Raw genomic sequence first — 19,486 nt, forward strand, 5'->3', positions numbered from 1 at the left:
GCACTTTGTGCAATATTTATAATAACTGATCATGTATTAAACCACAAAGGAAATCTCAACTTCCAAAAAGCAGGACTCTTTCAGGCTGCATTCTTATACCCCAACACAACAAAACAAACAGTAATCCCCCCCTCCACCAAACTATCAAACCATTTAGAAAATATAAAACTCTTGGATAAATTAGAAAGTCAAAGTGAATTAGAGATTATTTAGAAAAAAAATGAAAATACTACATATCAAAATCAAAACATTACATATATATCAAAAACATTATACAGAAAAAAATTCACACCCTTAACTATATTTGTTATTAAAGATTGAAAGGAAACAAACTAACCAAAGAATTGAAAACATAACAAATTTAAAGAGAAAGGAACCATCAAAAATAGAAAAGAATCACCAAAAATAAATGATTAGAGAAATAAAACAGACTTTGATCAATAAACCAAGAGCCTGTTCTTTAAAAGGGTCAATCTGATAAACAGCAATAACAAAGAAAATAGAAAAAAAAATTAGGAAAGGAAAAAAGGACATGATAAATACAAAATAATGTTTTTAATTATCACAGAATATTATATACAACTTAACAATAATAAACCTGATGATTTTCTAGAAGACAAACTACCAGAAAAGACTCATGGAAAAAGAGCAAACATCTGGGCTTCCCTGGTGGCGCAGTGGTTGAGAGTCCGCCTGCCGATGCAGAGGACACGGGTTCGTGCCCCAGTCTGGGAAGATCCCACATGCCGCGGAGTGGCTGGGCCCGTGAGCCATGGCCGCTGAGCCTGCGTGTCTGGAGCCTGTGCTCCGCAACGGGAGAAGCCACAACAGTGAGAGGCCCGCGTACCGCAAAAAAAAAAAAAAAAAAAAAGCAAACATCTGAATAAAGCAATACCCCTAAAAAGATAGTGAAAAGACCTTCTCCCTAAAGAAAAGCAAAGAGACCTTCCCCCTAAAAAGGCACAACCCCAGAACCTTCAAGGTACTGATTTATTTAAACTTTCCAGGGCACAGAGAAAAATGGCAGTCTTGTTGCCAGGTTCTTTTATTAAGCCAAACACCAAATTCAACCCTAAAACCAAAATCTGACAAAGATAACACAGGAACAGAATATCACAGACTTATCTCATTTAACTACTGTTGCAAAAATCCTGAAATCAATTCTGACACTACATTAAAGGAAAAAAATAAAACCTGAAAGATTTTTTTATTCCAGAAATTACTGTGACTAACATGAAATATACTAATAAACTAAAGAAAAAAAATCTATATTGGATTCTCCAAAGATTCTAAAAAGGCATCTATTTAAAACAACTCTTGCTAAAATAGGAATTTAAGGAATACATTAAGATCGAAAGTATGTATTACTTAAATCAGAAGCATTCCTAACATACTAAGCATCAAAACACACTACAACACCACAATAACTAAAACAAGATGGTGGAAACTTAGGACCAAATAGCTCAATGGAATCAAAGAGTCTATAAAAGAAAATGTATATTTGAGAATGTAGTAAATATTAGTAATTATATTTTATATCAGTGGGTAAAGGTGACCTATTCATCCAGTTAATCATTTGGAGAAAACAATTAAGTTAAACTCTACTTCATACCATACACATAAAAATGCTAGATAAACTTTTTTAATTTAACTATTAAAAATACTGCAGAGGGCTTCCCTGGTGGCACAGTGGTTGAGAGTCTGCCTGCCGATGCAGGGGATACGGGTTCGTGCCCCAGTCTGGGAAGAACCCACATGCCGCGGAGCGGCTGGGCCTGTGAGCCATGGCTGCTGAGCCTGTGCGTCTGGAGCCTGTGCTCCGCAACGGGAGAGGCCACAACAGTGAGAGGCCCACGTAACACACACACACACAAAAAAAAAATTTACTGCAGAAAATATTTTCATAATATTGGGGTAGGACAGATTTTCTTAAAAAGTGATAAAACTCAGAACCAATAAGGGAAAAGACTTTCTGATAAAACATGAATTAAAATATGTATATGGCTATATCAGAAAAAATTACTATAATCTATATTAACAAAGATAACTACACATGATATATAAAGAGCTCTCACAGATCTAGAAAGAAATACAAACAGTCAAAAGGAAGACAGGCACAGGGTAAGCAATTAATAGAAAAAGAAATTAATGGAAAAAAGCTCAACCTCAGTAGTAATAAGGAAAATAAAAATTTAAACAGCAATGAAATATTTTTCGCACCAGACTGGCAAAAAATTTAAAGATTCTTAATATCCAGGGCAGGTTACGCTATCAGCGTATATAACTAATATGGAAAGCCCTTTTAAAAGGAAATTTGGCATTAGCTGTAAAAAAATTTAATATACACACTCTGGACCAGCAATTTCACTTTCAGGAACTAGCCTACAATAACATTCATCCATGCACACAAAAATGTATGTTCAAGGATACTCAGTGCAACATGGTTTCCAACTTTTCTTACAGTCAAAAAGCCCATAAACAGAGCATGTTTAAATAAACTACGGTACTTTAAGAAATCACTTCAGAATACTATGGAATACTCTGTAGACTTTAAAAAGAAAAGAGTAGATCACAAAGTATGGACAGAAAAAACAAATAACAGTAAAACTACAAAACAGTACATAAAACACAACCTATTTTTGTGTTTATATAGACACAAAAGCAAATAGGTACACATGTACACACATACATTAGTGTATGTATATGAGAAAAAACTAAGGAGGAATATGAACCAATTGACAGAAACTCCTCACTTTCTACATTACTGCATTTAAATGGTTTATAATATACCTATATTATTTTTGTTAACAGAAAAATAAAAATAAGAGATTAAAATGCATGACATATGCTTTCAATGACATCACAACAGAAATTACACACAATCCTTCTAGCACTCACTTGTGGTCCTTGAAAATGTCCACCAGAAAATTTTGGTTAATGGCTGGAAATATCTTAAAGAGCTGTTTCTCCTTTAGTTTAGTGGCGCAATCTTTTTCAAATATAAGCGGCTCCCTTCTCTAAAACAAACAAAAAAAAGACAAAAACCATCTTTATGATGGAATTTACAATACTAATTATGCTGACCCAAAAGCATGGTTATTTTATTGCAAAAAGACTAATAATTTAAAAGCAGTCACAGACTTTCTTCACTGATTAAAGGCTGAAATTAGTAATATAAGTATTCTTGCACAATTTATTTATATCCCATTTTTTGCTAAGTATTTGAAGCTGTTCATTAACACACACACACATACACACAATCACACATATACATATATGTGTGTGCATGTGTATATATACTCTCACATATACACACCCAACACATTCAATCATATTATACAAAAAAGGATATATATATATATATATATATATATAAACAGGATATAAATAAAGGAAGTCAGAGAGTAGAGAAAATAAAGGTAAGAATATAGGATAAAGCTAGCAAGTAAAATTAGTATATAAATGCATGCCACAAAATCCTGTACAATTGCTAAAGGTGGGCCACAAATTCAGTTCTTAGCTTCTTAGTGGCCAAAGCAAAGGGGGAAACAAAGATTCTCAGTGTCCATAAAATAAAAACAAACCAGTTGCTCAGGAGAAGTACAGCTTTTTCTGGTACTGAGACCTGAGAGAAATTTCTCCCATGGGTCCTCATTAAAGGGACACTGTGTGATGCTGTGAACAACGTCCTCAAAAACATATTCTCCTCAATGGGCAGAAACTACAATGTACAAATAAGTTGCAAATTCAGGTTGACAGAAAATCTTAAAATTCACATAAAAAAATTTTTTTCACAAACATATTTACTCCAAAGTAATTGCATGAGATTTGTTACTAATTGTTATTTTTTCAAAGTCATATTTGGATTGTTTAAATAGCCAAACCGAAAGAGCTTTCCTAAAATGTGCCATGTGAATTCTAATTGAGGAATATGGTAATCACTCTTAAAGTGATTTCTAACTCTAAGACAATTTACTGACATTGTGATTTAACTATGTAATATTTTTGTTTATTCCAAAAATCCTAATGTCTGAAAAATAACTTCCTATAAAATTTCAAAGGTGTCTCTGAAAATATAAAAATTACAATAATTTAGGAAAATCCTGGAATAGTTAATGGTTTTGAAGCCTAACCATATTTAGGCCATTTATAACACCAAACAACAATAAAAAAAGAACCACAATAGGTGACAATCTGACCAGTAAAAAGAACTGATCAGACATCACAAGAGTGATGAAAACAAGCCACCTCAAGAATTTTAAATATTCACGTCTTATTTAAGATATACATTATAATCCGACCTTACTAAAAAATTCAGTGATCAGATTTACTAGCAATCTGCCAGATCACAGAGTTTCTAAACTACAAATTCTAGGGTCCCATCAATAAACTGAAAACTCATAACCATAATCATGTTACAATTAATTATCCTATTCATACATTATGCCTAATGTTTATTTTATATGCTTTGCTTTAGAAGAATTTAAATGATATTTCTCCTTTGGGAAATTCTCTTACTGAGAAATTTCTCCAGAAATTCTCTTAACTGAGGCTCTAAGGGGGAATACCCTCGGGATGAAGAGTATAGCTTCTATTACCAAACCCATGGAAAAAAAAGCAAAAATCACTGATAGGAGAAAAAAAAAAAATTAAGTTGGAAAGTCAAAGAAACTTTTTTGTTCATTATTATACTAAGAGATTAAAAGGCAGGTTAGAACCATAAAGATAAGTTTCAGTAGAGGAAAATGGCATTTCAACAAAAAGTGTCACACCATTTGAGCATAAGTTCTAGGCTTTCCTTATTTTTTAAGAAAATCTATTTCTCCAATTTATTACATATGTAAATTGAAGAAGATATCTGAAACAACACTAAATTATAAGATCCTACTGAAGAGATTGTTCTTTGGATTATGTAAACATGCAAAGATGGTAATGGTAGCTTATTTCCAACTTAATTAACAAGATAACTGGGGGAAATAAATATGAAGGTAGAAGAATCCCATCATTCTTTCTATGCCCCAATTCTATGTATTTCAGCCAATATAAAGGTGTTCCTTTGAGCAGTCAAATGAGTGAAAAAAGAGGGTAAAATGCTTTAAGATCACCAACTAAGAAATTTTTTTTCCTTGAGAATTGGACTAAATAACCTCTAAGGTCTTTTCCGTTTTGGTTCTGAAATTCTCTAATACTAATTTTCAGAATTCCACAAAACGTTAAGAAAAAGAAATGCAAAATAAACAAAATTCTCTTACGGCTTCATATCATATAATTAGATATGTTGAATAAAGAACAAAAATTAAGTTCAAAGCAAAGTGAAATATCTGTTTGAACTTGTTTAATTGCAAAGTTAGATAAAAAAGAAGAGTACTTAATTTCAGATTCATAAGTTTCTATAATTTTTCTCTAAAAAAATTTTGTTTCAAAGATGGACAATTCTTTAATAGCAAGTGTCATTTCTTATTACTAACTTATAAATGAAATTATCTTCAAAGGAAATATTCTTTCATGTTTTTCTAGAATTAAAAAATTGCAGAAGTAAATGTTAAAGATAAGATATATACACCTGCAAAATTAAATCTAAAACAACAGATTTAACATAAATTGGCTTACTGTTATAGAATATCAACTAATTTTCCAGAAGCAAAGACCTCCAACTTCAAACTACATTTAAAACATTTTTCAATTTTAACATTAACTTCAATCAGGTTAAAATATGATTTCAGACTAGGAAAAGTAGAGTCAAATGAAAATCAAAAAGTAAACATATGATTAAATTAGAGTCAGAGACAAAGGCTTAATATTTATACTAACTCATACCAAATCATGCTTTTCCTGTAAGGCAATTTCTTCTGACATTATTTCTCTGAGTGATACTTTTTTAGTATGAGTGTTCCAATGATCCAATAAGGGTTGCATTTCAGGTGCTGCTAAAGTCTTCAGTAATTTTTTGCCCGTTCTCTGAGATGATTTTTGTTCTGGATTATCAAGACCAACACGCCCAACCAGGGAAGGATCTACAAAAGCAGTATCAATAGTGTCAGATCATCAAAAATAAATGTACAAATTAGGCATTATTCATTCTGTTACATCTACCTCAGAGAGACCCAGAAAACATGACTTTTTACTCTTTGCTTATAAATACAATATTCCAAGTTGTATTTCAAAGTTTCAAAATACATCTTCACATAATCACAAGCAAGTATAAATGTAGAAATATTCAAATGATCTGGGTATTACTGTAAATCAACTCAATGCTTCCCCACTCTTTTTCATATCACATCAACACAGAGAAAACAGTGACACACATATACACTGGTAAACAGAGGAAGCTGCAGTCAGCCGGAAGTGAGCAGCTTTGGTCAGCTCTGCTTGGCCACTCCAAGAACTGAAAGGATGAATATTTCTGCAAATCTGTAACCCATTGGAGGTCTACAATAAATATTGAACAAATGATATTCAACATAAGGAAGGAACTAAACATTCTAAGAAGTTCATAATAACAAGACTTAATGTATAATATTTCAGCTTTTCTAAGCACCACATTCTGATATACTCCTTTGATTTCCTGGAGAGTGAAGAAATAGCAAATACTGTCATCTGAATAACTCTGATACTCTTTGGGAACCTTCAGCTCTCAAACAGCTTTAGCTCTTGAAGCTACAACACAGGTCTGAACTAAAGTTAAGAATCTTCAACCTGGAGTCCTAATATGGAGTGGACAAAAGAGGCATCTGGAGGAACTCAGGCACAAAAGGATGACCCTGTAACAGGTCTGCCGCCCTGCACTAACCACTTACGACAATGCTATCTAAGAAATCTTCTGGAATCAATTATTTTCAATTTGGCAGATGTAATCAAAAAGCAGGTTGACTTTTGTGCTCTAATTATATTAACATAAATAAAAAATTTGAAAAATCAAGTAATATTTCAATGATACTCTCAAACACAGGAATACTTTATTGCTCTCAAACCAGAACAGTTTCCCTTCATTCAGAGCAAAATCATAAACAGGAAACACACTGACTATGTGCATTAGAGCACACCTTGGGTGTTCCACAGCACTCCTGTTTGTTTTTTTTTTAATTGAAATATAGTTGATTTATAATGTTGTGTTAGTTTTCAGGTGTTAACTGAAAGTTAAATGACATTATAGGGGCTTTTTTCTTCTTTAAGCTTTATTTTCTTTTGTATCAATATTAAATGTTAAAACTTTTATTTGCAAATCAAAATTCTTGGGTAACATATTTTGTGGAAGTGTATTTAAAATGAATTAAGATTCAGGGACTTCCCTGGCCTGCTCCCAGTGCAGGGGGCCCGGGTTCGATCCCTGGTCAGGGACCTAGATCCCGCATGCTACAACTAAGAGCCTGCATGCCACAACTAAAAGACCCCTCACGCCGCAACTAAAGATCCTGCACACCTCAACAAAGATCCCACACGCGGCAATGAAGATCCCGCATGCCACAACTAAGACCTGGCGCAGCCAAATAAATAAACGCTTAAAAAAAAAAAAAGTTAAAATTCACACACACACACCAAGTTTCAACATCAAGACAAGAATATTAGAAGTGAAAATATGTGCTTTACCTTGCATTAATTTGCCACAGGATACCTCTTCTTGTCTTTGTCGCTCCTAAACACAGAGGCACAACAGGATTGGCAAAGCAGGGTGCATTAGAAAACAAGCTTATATTATTTTTCTCTAGTAATCATTTCTCCCTGTAAAACTATCAATCATTCTTGCTAAATCTAATAAAAGCAGATAAATATAATTATAAATTGATTCCATCTATATATTTTTTCTACTTATAGAGCTCTTATGCTGTGATTTTTTAAAAACTGTTTATGAAAATTAGCACTGCAAGTCTTTAAGGAGTAAAAAACTATTTATGATTTTTTTCCATTAAAAAAAAAAATCAACAGTCATATTGAGCTCCATCATTAATTATATAATTTGGCCAGTCTGGAAATAATCTAAAATACTGGAAGGAGAAAAAAAAATCAGTAACCTGTTAACTGGTAAAATTAATTCTCTCTCAAAGTCAAGATTCAATAGAATCTTTCATATAACAGATTTTATTGAAGAGCAAAGGTGACAAAATGTACACAAAAGGAGCTTTCTATAAAAAGAAGCCTACCAACCATTACAGATTCTTTCCATTTTTCATGAATCACTTTAGCCAGATTCAGATCTATATGAACCACACAGTCCTCAACTGTTAGGGACCCTTGTGACGGGGGAAGAAAAGAAAAGAAAATATGATCATTACTCATTATACATTTGCAGAAAACATACTCAACTACCTTATGCATCATAAAACTAATTTGTATTTTTAATTACTAACCTATGTCTCTAGTTCTAAATCTCTTGGAATATTTTTATGTAATATGTCATTGTTTTCACACTTCTTGGCAGGTACAATTACATTATGTTTCATATATTTAAGTTATTCATGTCCATTACACTAAATATATTTAATATATTCATTTCCATTAGTCAAGACTTTCCAGTAGGCGTATTCTAAGGAATTATCTTGCCTTAAGTGTATCTGGAGTAGCACCAAAGGATTCAAAAAGATGTACCTGTGCAAATAAGTATGAGGTAAATACCAGAGAAAACTTCCAGTATATGCACAAGATGAATACAAAGTCCATCTAAATACTCTCTATTTCTTCAAATTATATACTTAAAAATCTTCTACAAACACACTGTGTCAAAAATAATAAGGTAGGCAACACAAATTACTTTTACACTTCTAGTAACATAAAATAATTTTAAAATTGAACTAGACCCTCTATCTATATTCTACTTCCACAAAGATACACATATAAGTAATTTACTTTTTCCTTACCTGAATCAATACCAACAGGGCCAAATAATTCATTGAGCTGAAAAGCCAGTTCAGGGGGCAATGCCAATTCCAGACAGTCTATGGTCAGCGATTTGGCCATCACTGGCGTGGGATTCAACGTCTCAGTTTTATCTTCTTCAGTAACTTCAGCTGACAAAGCACTCCCTGCCATTAGAATTTTTTCCACTTCCTGTTCATCTTCATTCATAAATTCTTCTGTGTTTGGAAATTTCACATAATCCCTTGGAAGATTTTCACTTTTATTTATGTCAAAAGAGTCAGTAAAATAAATTTCTTCATGTAATTCAAGATCCGAAGTGCTCGATACAGAATTTAAAATATCAGACAAATTCAAAGAAGAATTTATACTGTCTCCAATCTCAGTGACTTCTGGATTCTTCTCCATTTCATTCACATTTTTAGTGGTAGTAGCTTTTAGAGTGCCTGGAAAAAGCTGCTTAACATTATATAAACCTGAAAGTTCTGCCTGACTATTAGGAAGTACTTCATTATTATTCTTGAGATCTACATTAGGAAGTATACCTGTTATTAATCCAGGTTTTTCAGTAGTTACAGCTCTTATTTCTGCCTGCTCTAAGCTTTCCTTTTCTGAATTACAGGTGGACTGTGCATTCGTGTTACTGATACCAATTCCATGGCTAAATTCTCGCACAGAAGAATTAGACTCCTCTAAGCTTCCTCTTTGGCTAATAATTTCCTTCAAATTCAGTCCCAGAGAAAATGGCCCAATTTGTGTTTCATCATATGACTTTTCTATATTCTCAAATTCAGTATCCTCACATAATTTAGTTTCAGAATCCAATAAAAGGCTCGTGGCCCAAATAATATCTTTGTTACACCTCTCATATAGGTCTTTTAGGGCTTCTAATGAAAACGATCCAAATAGTTTACAAAGAATGTTAAGATTTTCAGATTCATCAGCACTGGTAAGCTCACTTTCTTCAACATATGTGCTTTTGTCATACATTACCCTATATGGAATTGTTTCTTGAACATCTAATTTTGTGTTAATATTGAGAGCTTTCGGTTTAAATCCATCTAATCTTCCTGTTAGTACTCTCAGAGAATCTGAAACACTAATTTTATTCTTTTCTATTTTCCATAAGAGAGCAAAATCCTGTGGTTCAGTCTGAGTACACTTGCCTACTTCTATTCCAGGGACTTCTTTAGTCTTTTCTTCTTGAAATTCAGCTAAAGTTTGTGGTCCCACTCCTCCAGGAGCAGTTGACACACTATTGGTAAAAGTAAGAGACAATGTGTGTTGCCTATGAATCTTTTTACTTGGACAAGTTTTATTCTCACAGGTCATTTCATTGGGCAGCATTTCAGAACTTCCTCGAGAAGAACTACCCAACGTTTTTAGTTCTTCAGGGCTTGTGCCCCAACAGGCCTCACGTGCTGTATATAAGGACATTTCATTCATACTGTTGTTAGTTCCAAATTCTAGGTTGGGTTCATTTAAGCCAGCCTTTGGCATTCTTGATCTGTGCTCTCTCTGAGCTAAAGAATCAGATGAAGGCCAGTCACCCACAATGTTAAATGAGTCTTTTTCAGTATTTTTATAAGTACCATATTTACAGCTATTGAAAGATTCTGAGGCATCATCACACTGTGACTTGCTGTCATCCTCTACGTTTTCATGTGGAGATCCTCGTGGCTGGATACAATCTATACTCACAGATAAACTACTGTCTAATACTTTATGTGACTGAGGGCAATTATACTTTTTGTCACTGTGTATAGATAAAGCTTTCTCAGTTTTTCGGTTCCTTTTTGTCCTCTGACCGATAGACTTATCAACTGGCCAGTCACCAACAAAAGACAGCTCTTGTCTTGGGAACTTTTCCGAAGTTGATTTGCTTTTTTGTTTTCCAAAGGCTTTTTTCTTTACTCCTGCTCTTTCTTCCAGAGTTTCACTAGATGAAGATTTTTCATTTTGAAGTGGTACAGTATTTGAAAGACCACAGTCTTCTTGATTATTTCCACCACAGCAAATACTTGGTGATATTCTCTCTACAAAACTATCTGCATTGGTTTTACTACACTCTTTTTCAGGAGCCATTTCTACTGGCTCTTCTTTTTCATGTTTGTCTACTGCTCGTTCTTTGCTTTCAGAATCAGAAAAATAAATGTCTGGAGCTTCGTGAATGAAAGCACTCTGAATGTTAGGATTCATACCACTTATTTCTTTTTTTCCGTTGTTTAAATCTGCATTAGGGAGACATGTAACATTCTCAGGTAACAAATTTTCTTTGGTCACATCATGTTTCTTCTCTTCAATTAACTCTGGATGCTTCAGAGACGAGGATAAAACATTTTCTTCTTTTTCAGAGGCAATATCTTCATTGTCTCTTGGGCTGTAAGATTTGTTTTTAAGTATTATAAGGAAATCTCTTAATGTTGCCATTAATATTATGATTTAAAGAATCATTCAACTGAAAGAGAGACACTTGATCCTTCCCTAATACACTATGAACACATCGCTTTATTGTAATCCCAACACCTAGCACAACGCTTGGCATACAAGAAGCACTCAGATTCTTTCAAATTGAATAATTAACATGAGATTTTCAGTTAAGGTGTTTATTATGCATTAAATATTAAAGTTAAGGTTCTAAATTTGTTCCCAGAAGAGGACACTCCCTAGCTCCTTTCCAACCTATTTAAGCTTAACATATGTGAAACTAGGTCTGCCTCTATACCACCTGTCATTTGCTGCAGAGGAAAATGCTTAAGATTGATTTACAAAGTCTCAAAGAGTCAACCAACATGATCTGCACAATTAAGTGAAATGAGAGAAAGGGAGGACAGCTGTCATTTGAGATGTCACTTGCTAAATTTTTTAAAGCCATCCTCAATGTTAATTTCAGACTCAGAGCACTTTTGCCAAATCATTATACTTTCAACTTCAGTGCATTTTCCTTATTTAACAACTCATCTTCCTTTCTTTCTTTATTGCAGGAGTTCTCAAAGTCCCAACTATCCCATGAAGCCTTCCTAAGTGAAATCACACCTAACATTCAGTTTTCTATATACCAGATGCTATTTATAAGTCCTTCACAAGTATTAATTCATAATCCTTATGAGATCCTTATAAGCAAAGTGTTATTATTGCCATTTTGCAAATGAGGAGCTGAAATATAGAGAGATTTTATAATTTGTCAAAGATTACAAAGCTTTGGGATTTGAAGCCAGGAAATACAGCTAAGGAGCCCATATTCTTAACCACTTTGCAATACTGCTCCTCAATAAAAGAGCATTTGTGAATTTTCTTTTCCCAACTCCTTTTTAAAAGGGTCTCTCATCCCTAATCATCAAAAAATGTGAGCAATTCAGAACTTTATTTATATTTAAGACTCTTCTTTACTCACTTATTTATTCAATTGTTTATGTATCCTAAATGTTTTTAACATAATCAGTACTATCCTGAATTGCAAACTTTCAAAAGGCTGTGACTTGTTATTACTTAGTAAAAGTATACCATGCATAATACATTTTTACGATACTAGCTTGAAAGAGTATTTTTATTAATACCTAAGAAAATTAAGAAGTAATGTGACTATATACCAAATAACAATAGAGGGTAGATAAGGTAACAGATAAATATTGGAATAGCAGCAAGTTAAATAAAGAAGGCAGGAGTATTCATAGTGTAAACATGGACCTACATAAACCAAAAGACAATGAAACCCCCATGTATGTCATCACCCACATAAACTTTTACTTCTCTTGCTAACCATATATATCCTGCTCCAGGTAAGACTATACCTAAACCCTACAAACAACAAATGCCTACCTTATTTTTAAAGTTATTTGGCAGTGATTTTAGAAGTTCCTAAATTATCAGATTTTTTAAAATTAAGTTTTTAAATTGAATTTCTGTACATAGAGACTTTAACCTACCTAGTACTTCTGTCACAAGAATATGCACACAACTCGATACGTTCCATTTTCTCTGGAACTGAAGAACTCATGATTATGGGCACTGAAACAAAACGTTGATAGTGTTCCAACATTCTTGTTATTTTTTCTTTGCTTATCCCATGAATATTACGCCTAAAAATTCCAGGGGAAAAAAAGGGTAGAAGGAACATTGGTAATTAAGTTCTTAAAAAATCGGCTCATATAATGTTAAGAGAAACGACGATACATTTCTAATACATAAAAATATCAAAACTGGTTTATTATGATACAATATAAACTATCTGATTCTAAGTTTCATTTTATTCAGAATGTCCTAAATTACCATTTTCTCAATCATGCCATACAATCTTTTCCAAACATCCTTCATCAACTTGGAAAAAAACAGCAGATCTTAATAACTTTAAAAGAAGTTATTCTCAAGCTCTGCCAAAAAAATCTCATATGAACATGACCATTATTTCAATTGATTAATTATTAACTAGTGACTGAAAAAATTCCACTACAGAGGCTTCCACTTATGCCAGTACAGCAGACTAGATGTGCCAAAGGACACTTCTATTACAGTAAAACTGGATCCCATACGAATTAAAGCAGACACACACTTTAAAACATTTTAAGTTCAAGTAAAGAAAAAACATTCTTAGTATTTGAAGTCTCTGGATGTCCAAATATGAAGTTCGTTATATTTGTGCTTTCATTCATGGTAGCTTATTCCTTTGTTTTTGTTTATGAGCTCACACTTAGTTGAATCTAATATATGGGAATCCTTAGGCCTTAAACTGGGGGTGCTTTCATTCATACAGCATCTGAATTTGCATCTGCCAGGAGGCAAGATGGTATGCTTTAGTCCTTCAAGGGTCTTGTCTTAATGAAAACATCCCAGTTGAAACTCTCCTATCTCAGGATGGTTCCAACTTTAGTGTCTGGATCCTGGGGCTAATATTAGCATTTGCCCCCTGGGGAAATCTGGCTTTCATATTTAAATACCTCAGTCTTATCTGGTTTCAGATGACAGAGAAGCAAAGAGATAGAAAATATGAAAGAGAGGTTGAGACATAGACATAGAGGACAGAGCAAAGAGGTCTAGTATACATCTAATCCAAGTCCCAGAAAGAGAAGAGAGAGTATGTGGGACAGAAGCCATTTAAAGAAAAATGGCTGAGAATGTTCCAGAACTGATGAAAGACATCAATCTCCTAATCTCACAAATCCAACAAATCTTAAGCAAGATAACTAAGAAATCTACAACTAGAAACACAGTACTGATATTGTCATTCACCAAAGATAGAGATGATATTAAAAGCAACTAGAAATTTAAAAAAACAAATCATCTACAAAGAAACCAACTATTAGAATTACACCTGACAACAATAATAATGGACAAATGTCATCATCAATAACAGAAACTATCAATCTAGAATATATACACTCAGCAAAAGTATCTTATAAGCATGAGGGCAATAAAAGGATTTTCAGATTTAAAAAAAAAAAAAAAAAGAAAGAGATTGACATGAAACTGGTCTACAATGTAAAGAAAATCCTAAAAGATGAACTGTCAGGCAGAAGGAAATTCTCAGATGAAAGACCTATAATGAAAGGAAAATTAAGCACAAAGCACTACACACAGCACAAATAACTACACGAGTGAAAACACCATCTGTACATTCCAGACAATCACAGCACGTGAGCTGGAAAGGAAGTAAGTATCAGAGTTAACATGTTTGAAAGTCCTTGCATTTGTGAAGAGGAAAGCTAGGAAAATGGTTTAATTTTAAAGTCTGCATGATAAAACTTTTAATGTAACCACTAAAAGAGTTTAAAAAGTGTATATAATCTCCAAATTAGTAGAGAAGGAAAAAACGAGTAAGAAAATTTGCATTCAATTAAAAAAATCCAAAAAAGGCAAGACAGGAGGAAAAAAAGTCAAATATATAATTTTCTGTGATAGGAGAAAAAACAATCACAGAAAAGGTGAGATTAATAAAAAGTACAGAGAGAGACAGCAAGAAACAAGACCAATTATATGAATACCCAAAATAACTGTAAAAGAACTAAGCTTATCAATTAAAAGCCAAAGATAGAGTGAATTTTTTAAAACCCAGCCACACTGGTTATAAGAGATATACCTAAACACAAAGATACTGAAAGGTTGAAAGGAAAAGTATAGAAAAAGAAGTAACACTCAAATACTAACTAAAAGAACTGGTATAGTTCTATTTATATTAGACAAATTAGATTTTATAACAAAAATTAATATTAATAAAAGAAAATTACTAGACAAGGATAAAAGGTTCAATTAGAGTGATATAAAAATCTTAAGCTTATATGTACTTCAAAAAATATCCTCAGTATATTTAAAGCAAAAATGGGCAGAATTATAAGGAAAAACTGACATAATCAACATAATAGAGGGAGATATCAACACCTCTCCCATAGTACATTTTCTCATCCCTCTCTTAAACATTAATCCATCAAGCAAAATTTTCTGGAAAGTAAAGCTACAGATGCGAGCAAAAGAATAACCATGATTTAATGATATATTAATATACTATAACTGTTATACATTATCAAGCAAATATGAACATTTATAAAAAATTGACAATGAACTAGTAAAACACATCTTTAAAAATATCAGAGAATTAGTATCATACAAACCGCACAATCTTACCTACTGCAGTAAAGTTGAAAACCAATTTTTTTGAAAAGATGAATTTTAAAACCATCTGTTCCAAAATTTAAAACATAGCTCTAAACAACCCAAGGGTTAAAGAATTAAAGTAACAGTAATGCAAAATAGAAAATAAATAATAAAAAGAAGATATTATATATTAAAATTCTAGGGGCATCTAACATGATACTTAGGGAAATTTATAGCATTAAATGCTCATATTAGAAAATGACCTAGGGCTTCGCTGGTGGCTCAGTGGTTAAGAATCTGCCTGCCAATGCAAGGGACACAGGTTCAAGCCCTGATCCAGGAAGATCCCACATGCTGTGGAGCAACTAAGACCGTGCATTACAACTACTGAGCCTGTGCTCTAGAGCCCGAGAGCCACAACTAATGAGCCCACATGCCACAACTACTGAAGCCCATGCGCCTAGAGCTCATGCTCCCCAACAAGAGAAGCCACTGCAGTGAGAAGCCCGCGCACCGCAACGAAGACTCAATGCAGCCAAAAAAAAAAAAAAAAGAATAAACAAAGCAAAATAGATTTTTTTAAAGCCAAGAAAGTAGAATAAAAGAAGCAGAAATGAATGAAACATAAAACAAACTTATAATAGAAAGATCAACAAAGCAGAAAGATGTCTATTTGAAAAGGCTAATAAAACATCTGATCTTGGGCTTCCCTGGTGGCACAGTGGTTAAGAATCCGCCTGCCAATGCAGGGGACACAGGTTTGATCCCTGGTCCGGGAAGATCTCACATGCCACAGAGCAGCTAAGCCCGTGCGCCACAACTACTGAGCCTGCACTCTAGAGCCCACACTCTAGAGCCCGCGAGCCACAATTACTGAGCCCGCGAGCCACAATTACTGAGCCCTCGTGCCACAACTACTGAAGCCCGCATGCCTAGAGCCCATGCTCTGCAACAAGAGAAACCACAACAATGAGAAGTCTGCACACCACAACGAAGAGTAGCCCCCACTTGCTGCAACTAGATAAAGCCCGTACACAGCAACGAAGACCCAACACAGCCAAAAATAAAAACAAATAAATAGGGCTTCCCTGGTGGCGCAGTGGTTGAGAGTCCGCCTGCTGATGCAGGGACACGGGTTCGTGCCCCGGTCTGGGAAGATCCCACATGCCGCAGAGCGGCTAGGCCCGTGAGCCATGGCCACTGAGCCTGCACGTCCGGAGCCTGTGCTCCGCAACAGGAGAGACCACAGCAGTGAGAGGCCCGCGTACCGCAAAAAAAAAAATTTAAAAAGTAAATAAATAAATTTATAAAAACAAAAAAATCTGATCTCTGCTAAGAATAATCAAGAAAAAAAAGAAGATAAACACATTAGTATTTAAAAGTATAGATGCAGCAGAGATGTAAATGGTAAGAGAATACTACAAGAGTTTTAATAAAAAGTTTTTTGTTTTATGTATTTATTTATTTAATTTATATTTTGGCTGCGTTGGGTCTTCGTTGCTGCGCATGGGCTTTCTCTAGCTACAGGGAGTGGGGGCTACTCTTTGTTGCGGTACACAGGCTTCTCATTGCGGTGGCTTCTCTTGTTGTGGAGCATGGGCTCTAGGCACGTGAGCTTCAGCAGTTGTGGCACGAGGGCTCAGTATTTGTGGCTCGCAGGCTCTAGAGCACAGGCTCAGTTGTTGTGGCGCACGGGCTTAGTTGCTCTGTGGCATGTGGGATCTTCCCGGACCAGGGCTTGAACCCGTGTCCCCTGCATCGGCAGGCAGATTCTTAACCATTGCGCCACCAGGGAAGTCCCATAAACGGTCTTAATAAATTTGTAAACTTTGGTGTAATGGACAAATTCCAATGGAAACTTCTCACAAAGAAAACAGAGGATCCAGACAGTTTCATAAGTAAATTCTATCAAACATTCAAACTTACATAAACTCAGAAAAGAGAAGAAATACTTCCCAACTAATTTTATGAACCTAAAACCATGATGCCAAAACCAGGCAAGACAGGGCAAAGAAGAAAAAACTTAAGTCAATCTCACTCATTCATACAGATGCAAAAATCCTAAGTGAAATACTAGAAAACCAAATCTAGTAATGTATCTAGTAATGTAACAAAAGGATAATAAAAAGGAATGAAGTACTGATATATGCTCCAACATGGGTGAACCTTGAAAACATTATGCTAAGTGAAGATGTCAGACACAAAAGGTCACATATTGTATGATCCCATTTATATGAAATGTCTGGAATAGGCAAATTGATAGAGACAGAAAAGCGGATTAGTAGTTGCCAAGGGAAAGGGGAATTGGGAGTGACTAATAGCAAATACAGGGTTTCTTTGTTGAGGTAATGAAAACGTTCGTCAATTAAACAGTGGTGATGCTTGCACAACATTGTGGATATCCTAAAGTTAGGTTGTCCTTTATTTAGTACTGACATTAGTTTAAATTACCATGGAGAAAATACCCTGACCAAAATTAATTTAGGGCTATCTCTAAGGGAATACATAGCACAAAACAAAATACACTGTATGTCCATGTCCTGAGTTAACATTTTTATCCAAGTCAAACAATCAAAGAAAAAAGTATAACCTTGGGGGGAAAGCAGAGTGGGTAGTGAAAAACCTGGACAGCTGAACATTTGCTACCTTTTCCATTTATACCTCCTCACTTCTGTCCAGCATTGTGAGTCACTAGGCAGCTACAACAATTTGTTCCTGCCAGTAGCACACGGTTCAGGTTTGCCAAATCCTAGAATCTCTTTTAGTTTCAGATATTGACATTATAGTATTAATAAGTAATAAAGTACTGACTATATAAGACAATTGGAATTTTTCTGACTGTTAATTAACAATTTAGGAACAGAAAGACAAATTCTTCACAAACTGAAAAAAGAAAGCCTATAGGCAATACAAAATTTGTTATCAATTTTTAAGTGGCAAAGCCGCAATCTAATACATTTTGTTTCGTTCATTATTTACAAGGGGAAAAAAATCTAGATGGACTTTCTATCACTCTCATGAAATTAAAAACATGTTAGATAAACTCCAAGTTTTACCTTGCAAGTTCCTTTGGTTTGAATTTCCACCAGGTATCCGGTTCCCGGAAAAGGACTTTATATTTATGTTTTTGAGACTACGTACAAAAAAGACAAATGCATTTTAAAATAATTACTTCCATGAAATTTAATTCATTGTTTCCAAATTCACAGCATGTTAAAACTGAAAGAACCTAAAAGATTATCTAATCTTGATGAGTGTGTTACCTGGTAAAATGCACAGTCTCTTTGATCCAGCAATGAACTTTCAGAAATTTATGCTATTGATAAAAACTTATGTCAGAGTGCAGAAATATATACACAGCAGGATATCCAGTTCGCCATCATTTGTAACAGCAAAAGAATACAAACAACTTAGTGTCTATTAACATGGAACTGGCTAAAGAAATGAAGATACAGCCATACAGTGAAAATATATACAATGGTTTTAAAAATACTATATGTGTTAATGAGAAAATGTACTTAATATAAATTAAGAAAGTAAGCCTGTGCTCCGCAACGGGAGAGGCCACAACAGTGAGAGGCCCGCGTACCGCAAAAAAAAAAAAAAAAGAAAAAGAAAAAAAAGAAGAGACACCGGAGAACTTGCTCTCTCCACCTTGTGAGAACACAGCAAGAAAATGGCCACCTGCAAGGGAGGAAGAGAACTCTCACCAGAAACTGACCCTGCTGGACCTTGATCTGGGACGTCTAGCCTCCAGAACTATGAGAAAATTAATTTCCTCTTGTTGAAGCTACCCAGTCTATGGTATTTTTTTTATGGCATCCTGAGCAGACTAATGTATCTTCCACGTCACCCAAGGTAAAATCCAAAGTCCTCACAGTGATCTATGTATGAGCCCTTACATAATCTGCCCTACCATCTCCCCAACCACCATTACATCTCTGACCTCACCTCCCACTATTGATCCTCTCAGCTTTATGACAAGATGCCAAGAGTGGTCACTGCTATTTTCTGTCATTCTGACAGAAAAGTCCAAAATTCAACCCAGACA

The 19,486-nt window shown here is 34.4% G+C and overlaps 1 protein-coding gene across 1 annotated transcript in view; it reads right to left on the minus strand.

The window, feature by feature from the left end:
• N4BP2 (NEDD4 binding protein 2) overlaps nt 1–19,486 on the minus strand; it is an 83,702-nt gene that overhangs the window by 19,670 nt on the left and 44,546 nt on the right. Inside the window, exons 6-12 of the mRNA XM_060012670.1 lie at nt 18,492–18,568; nt 12,777–12,929; nt 8,853–11,230; nt 8,143–8,228; nt 7,588–7,633; nt 5,818–6,014; nt 2,899–3,017 (exon numbers count right to left, since the gene is read on the minus strand). Of these exons, the coding sequence (XP_059868653.1) occupies nt 2,899–3,017; nt 5,818–6,014; nt 7,588–7,633; nt 8,143–8,228; nt 8,853–11,230; nt 12,777–12,929; nt 18,492–18,568 (3,056 nt within the window). The remainder of the gene's footprint in view (nt 1–2,898; nt 3,018–5,817; nt 6,015–7,587; nt 7,634–8,142; nt 8,229–8,852; nt 11,231–12,776; nt 12,930–18,491; nt 18,569–19,486) is intronic.

Source organism: Delphinus delphis, chromosome 5 (genome assembly GCF_949987515.2).
Source record: "Delphinus delphis chromosome 5, mDelDel1.2, whole genome shotgun sequence".
NCBI lineage: Eukaryota > Metazoa > Chordata > Mammalia > Artiodactyla > Delphinidae > Delphinus > Delphinus delphis.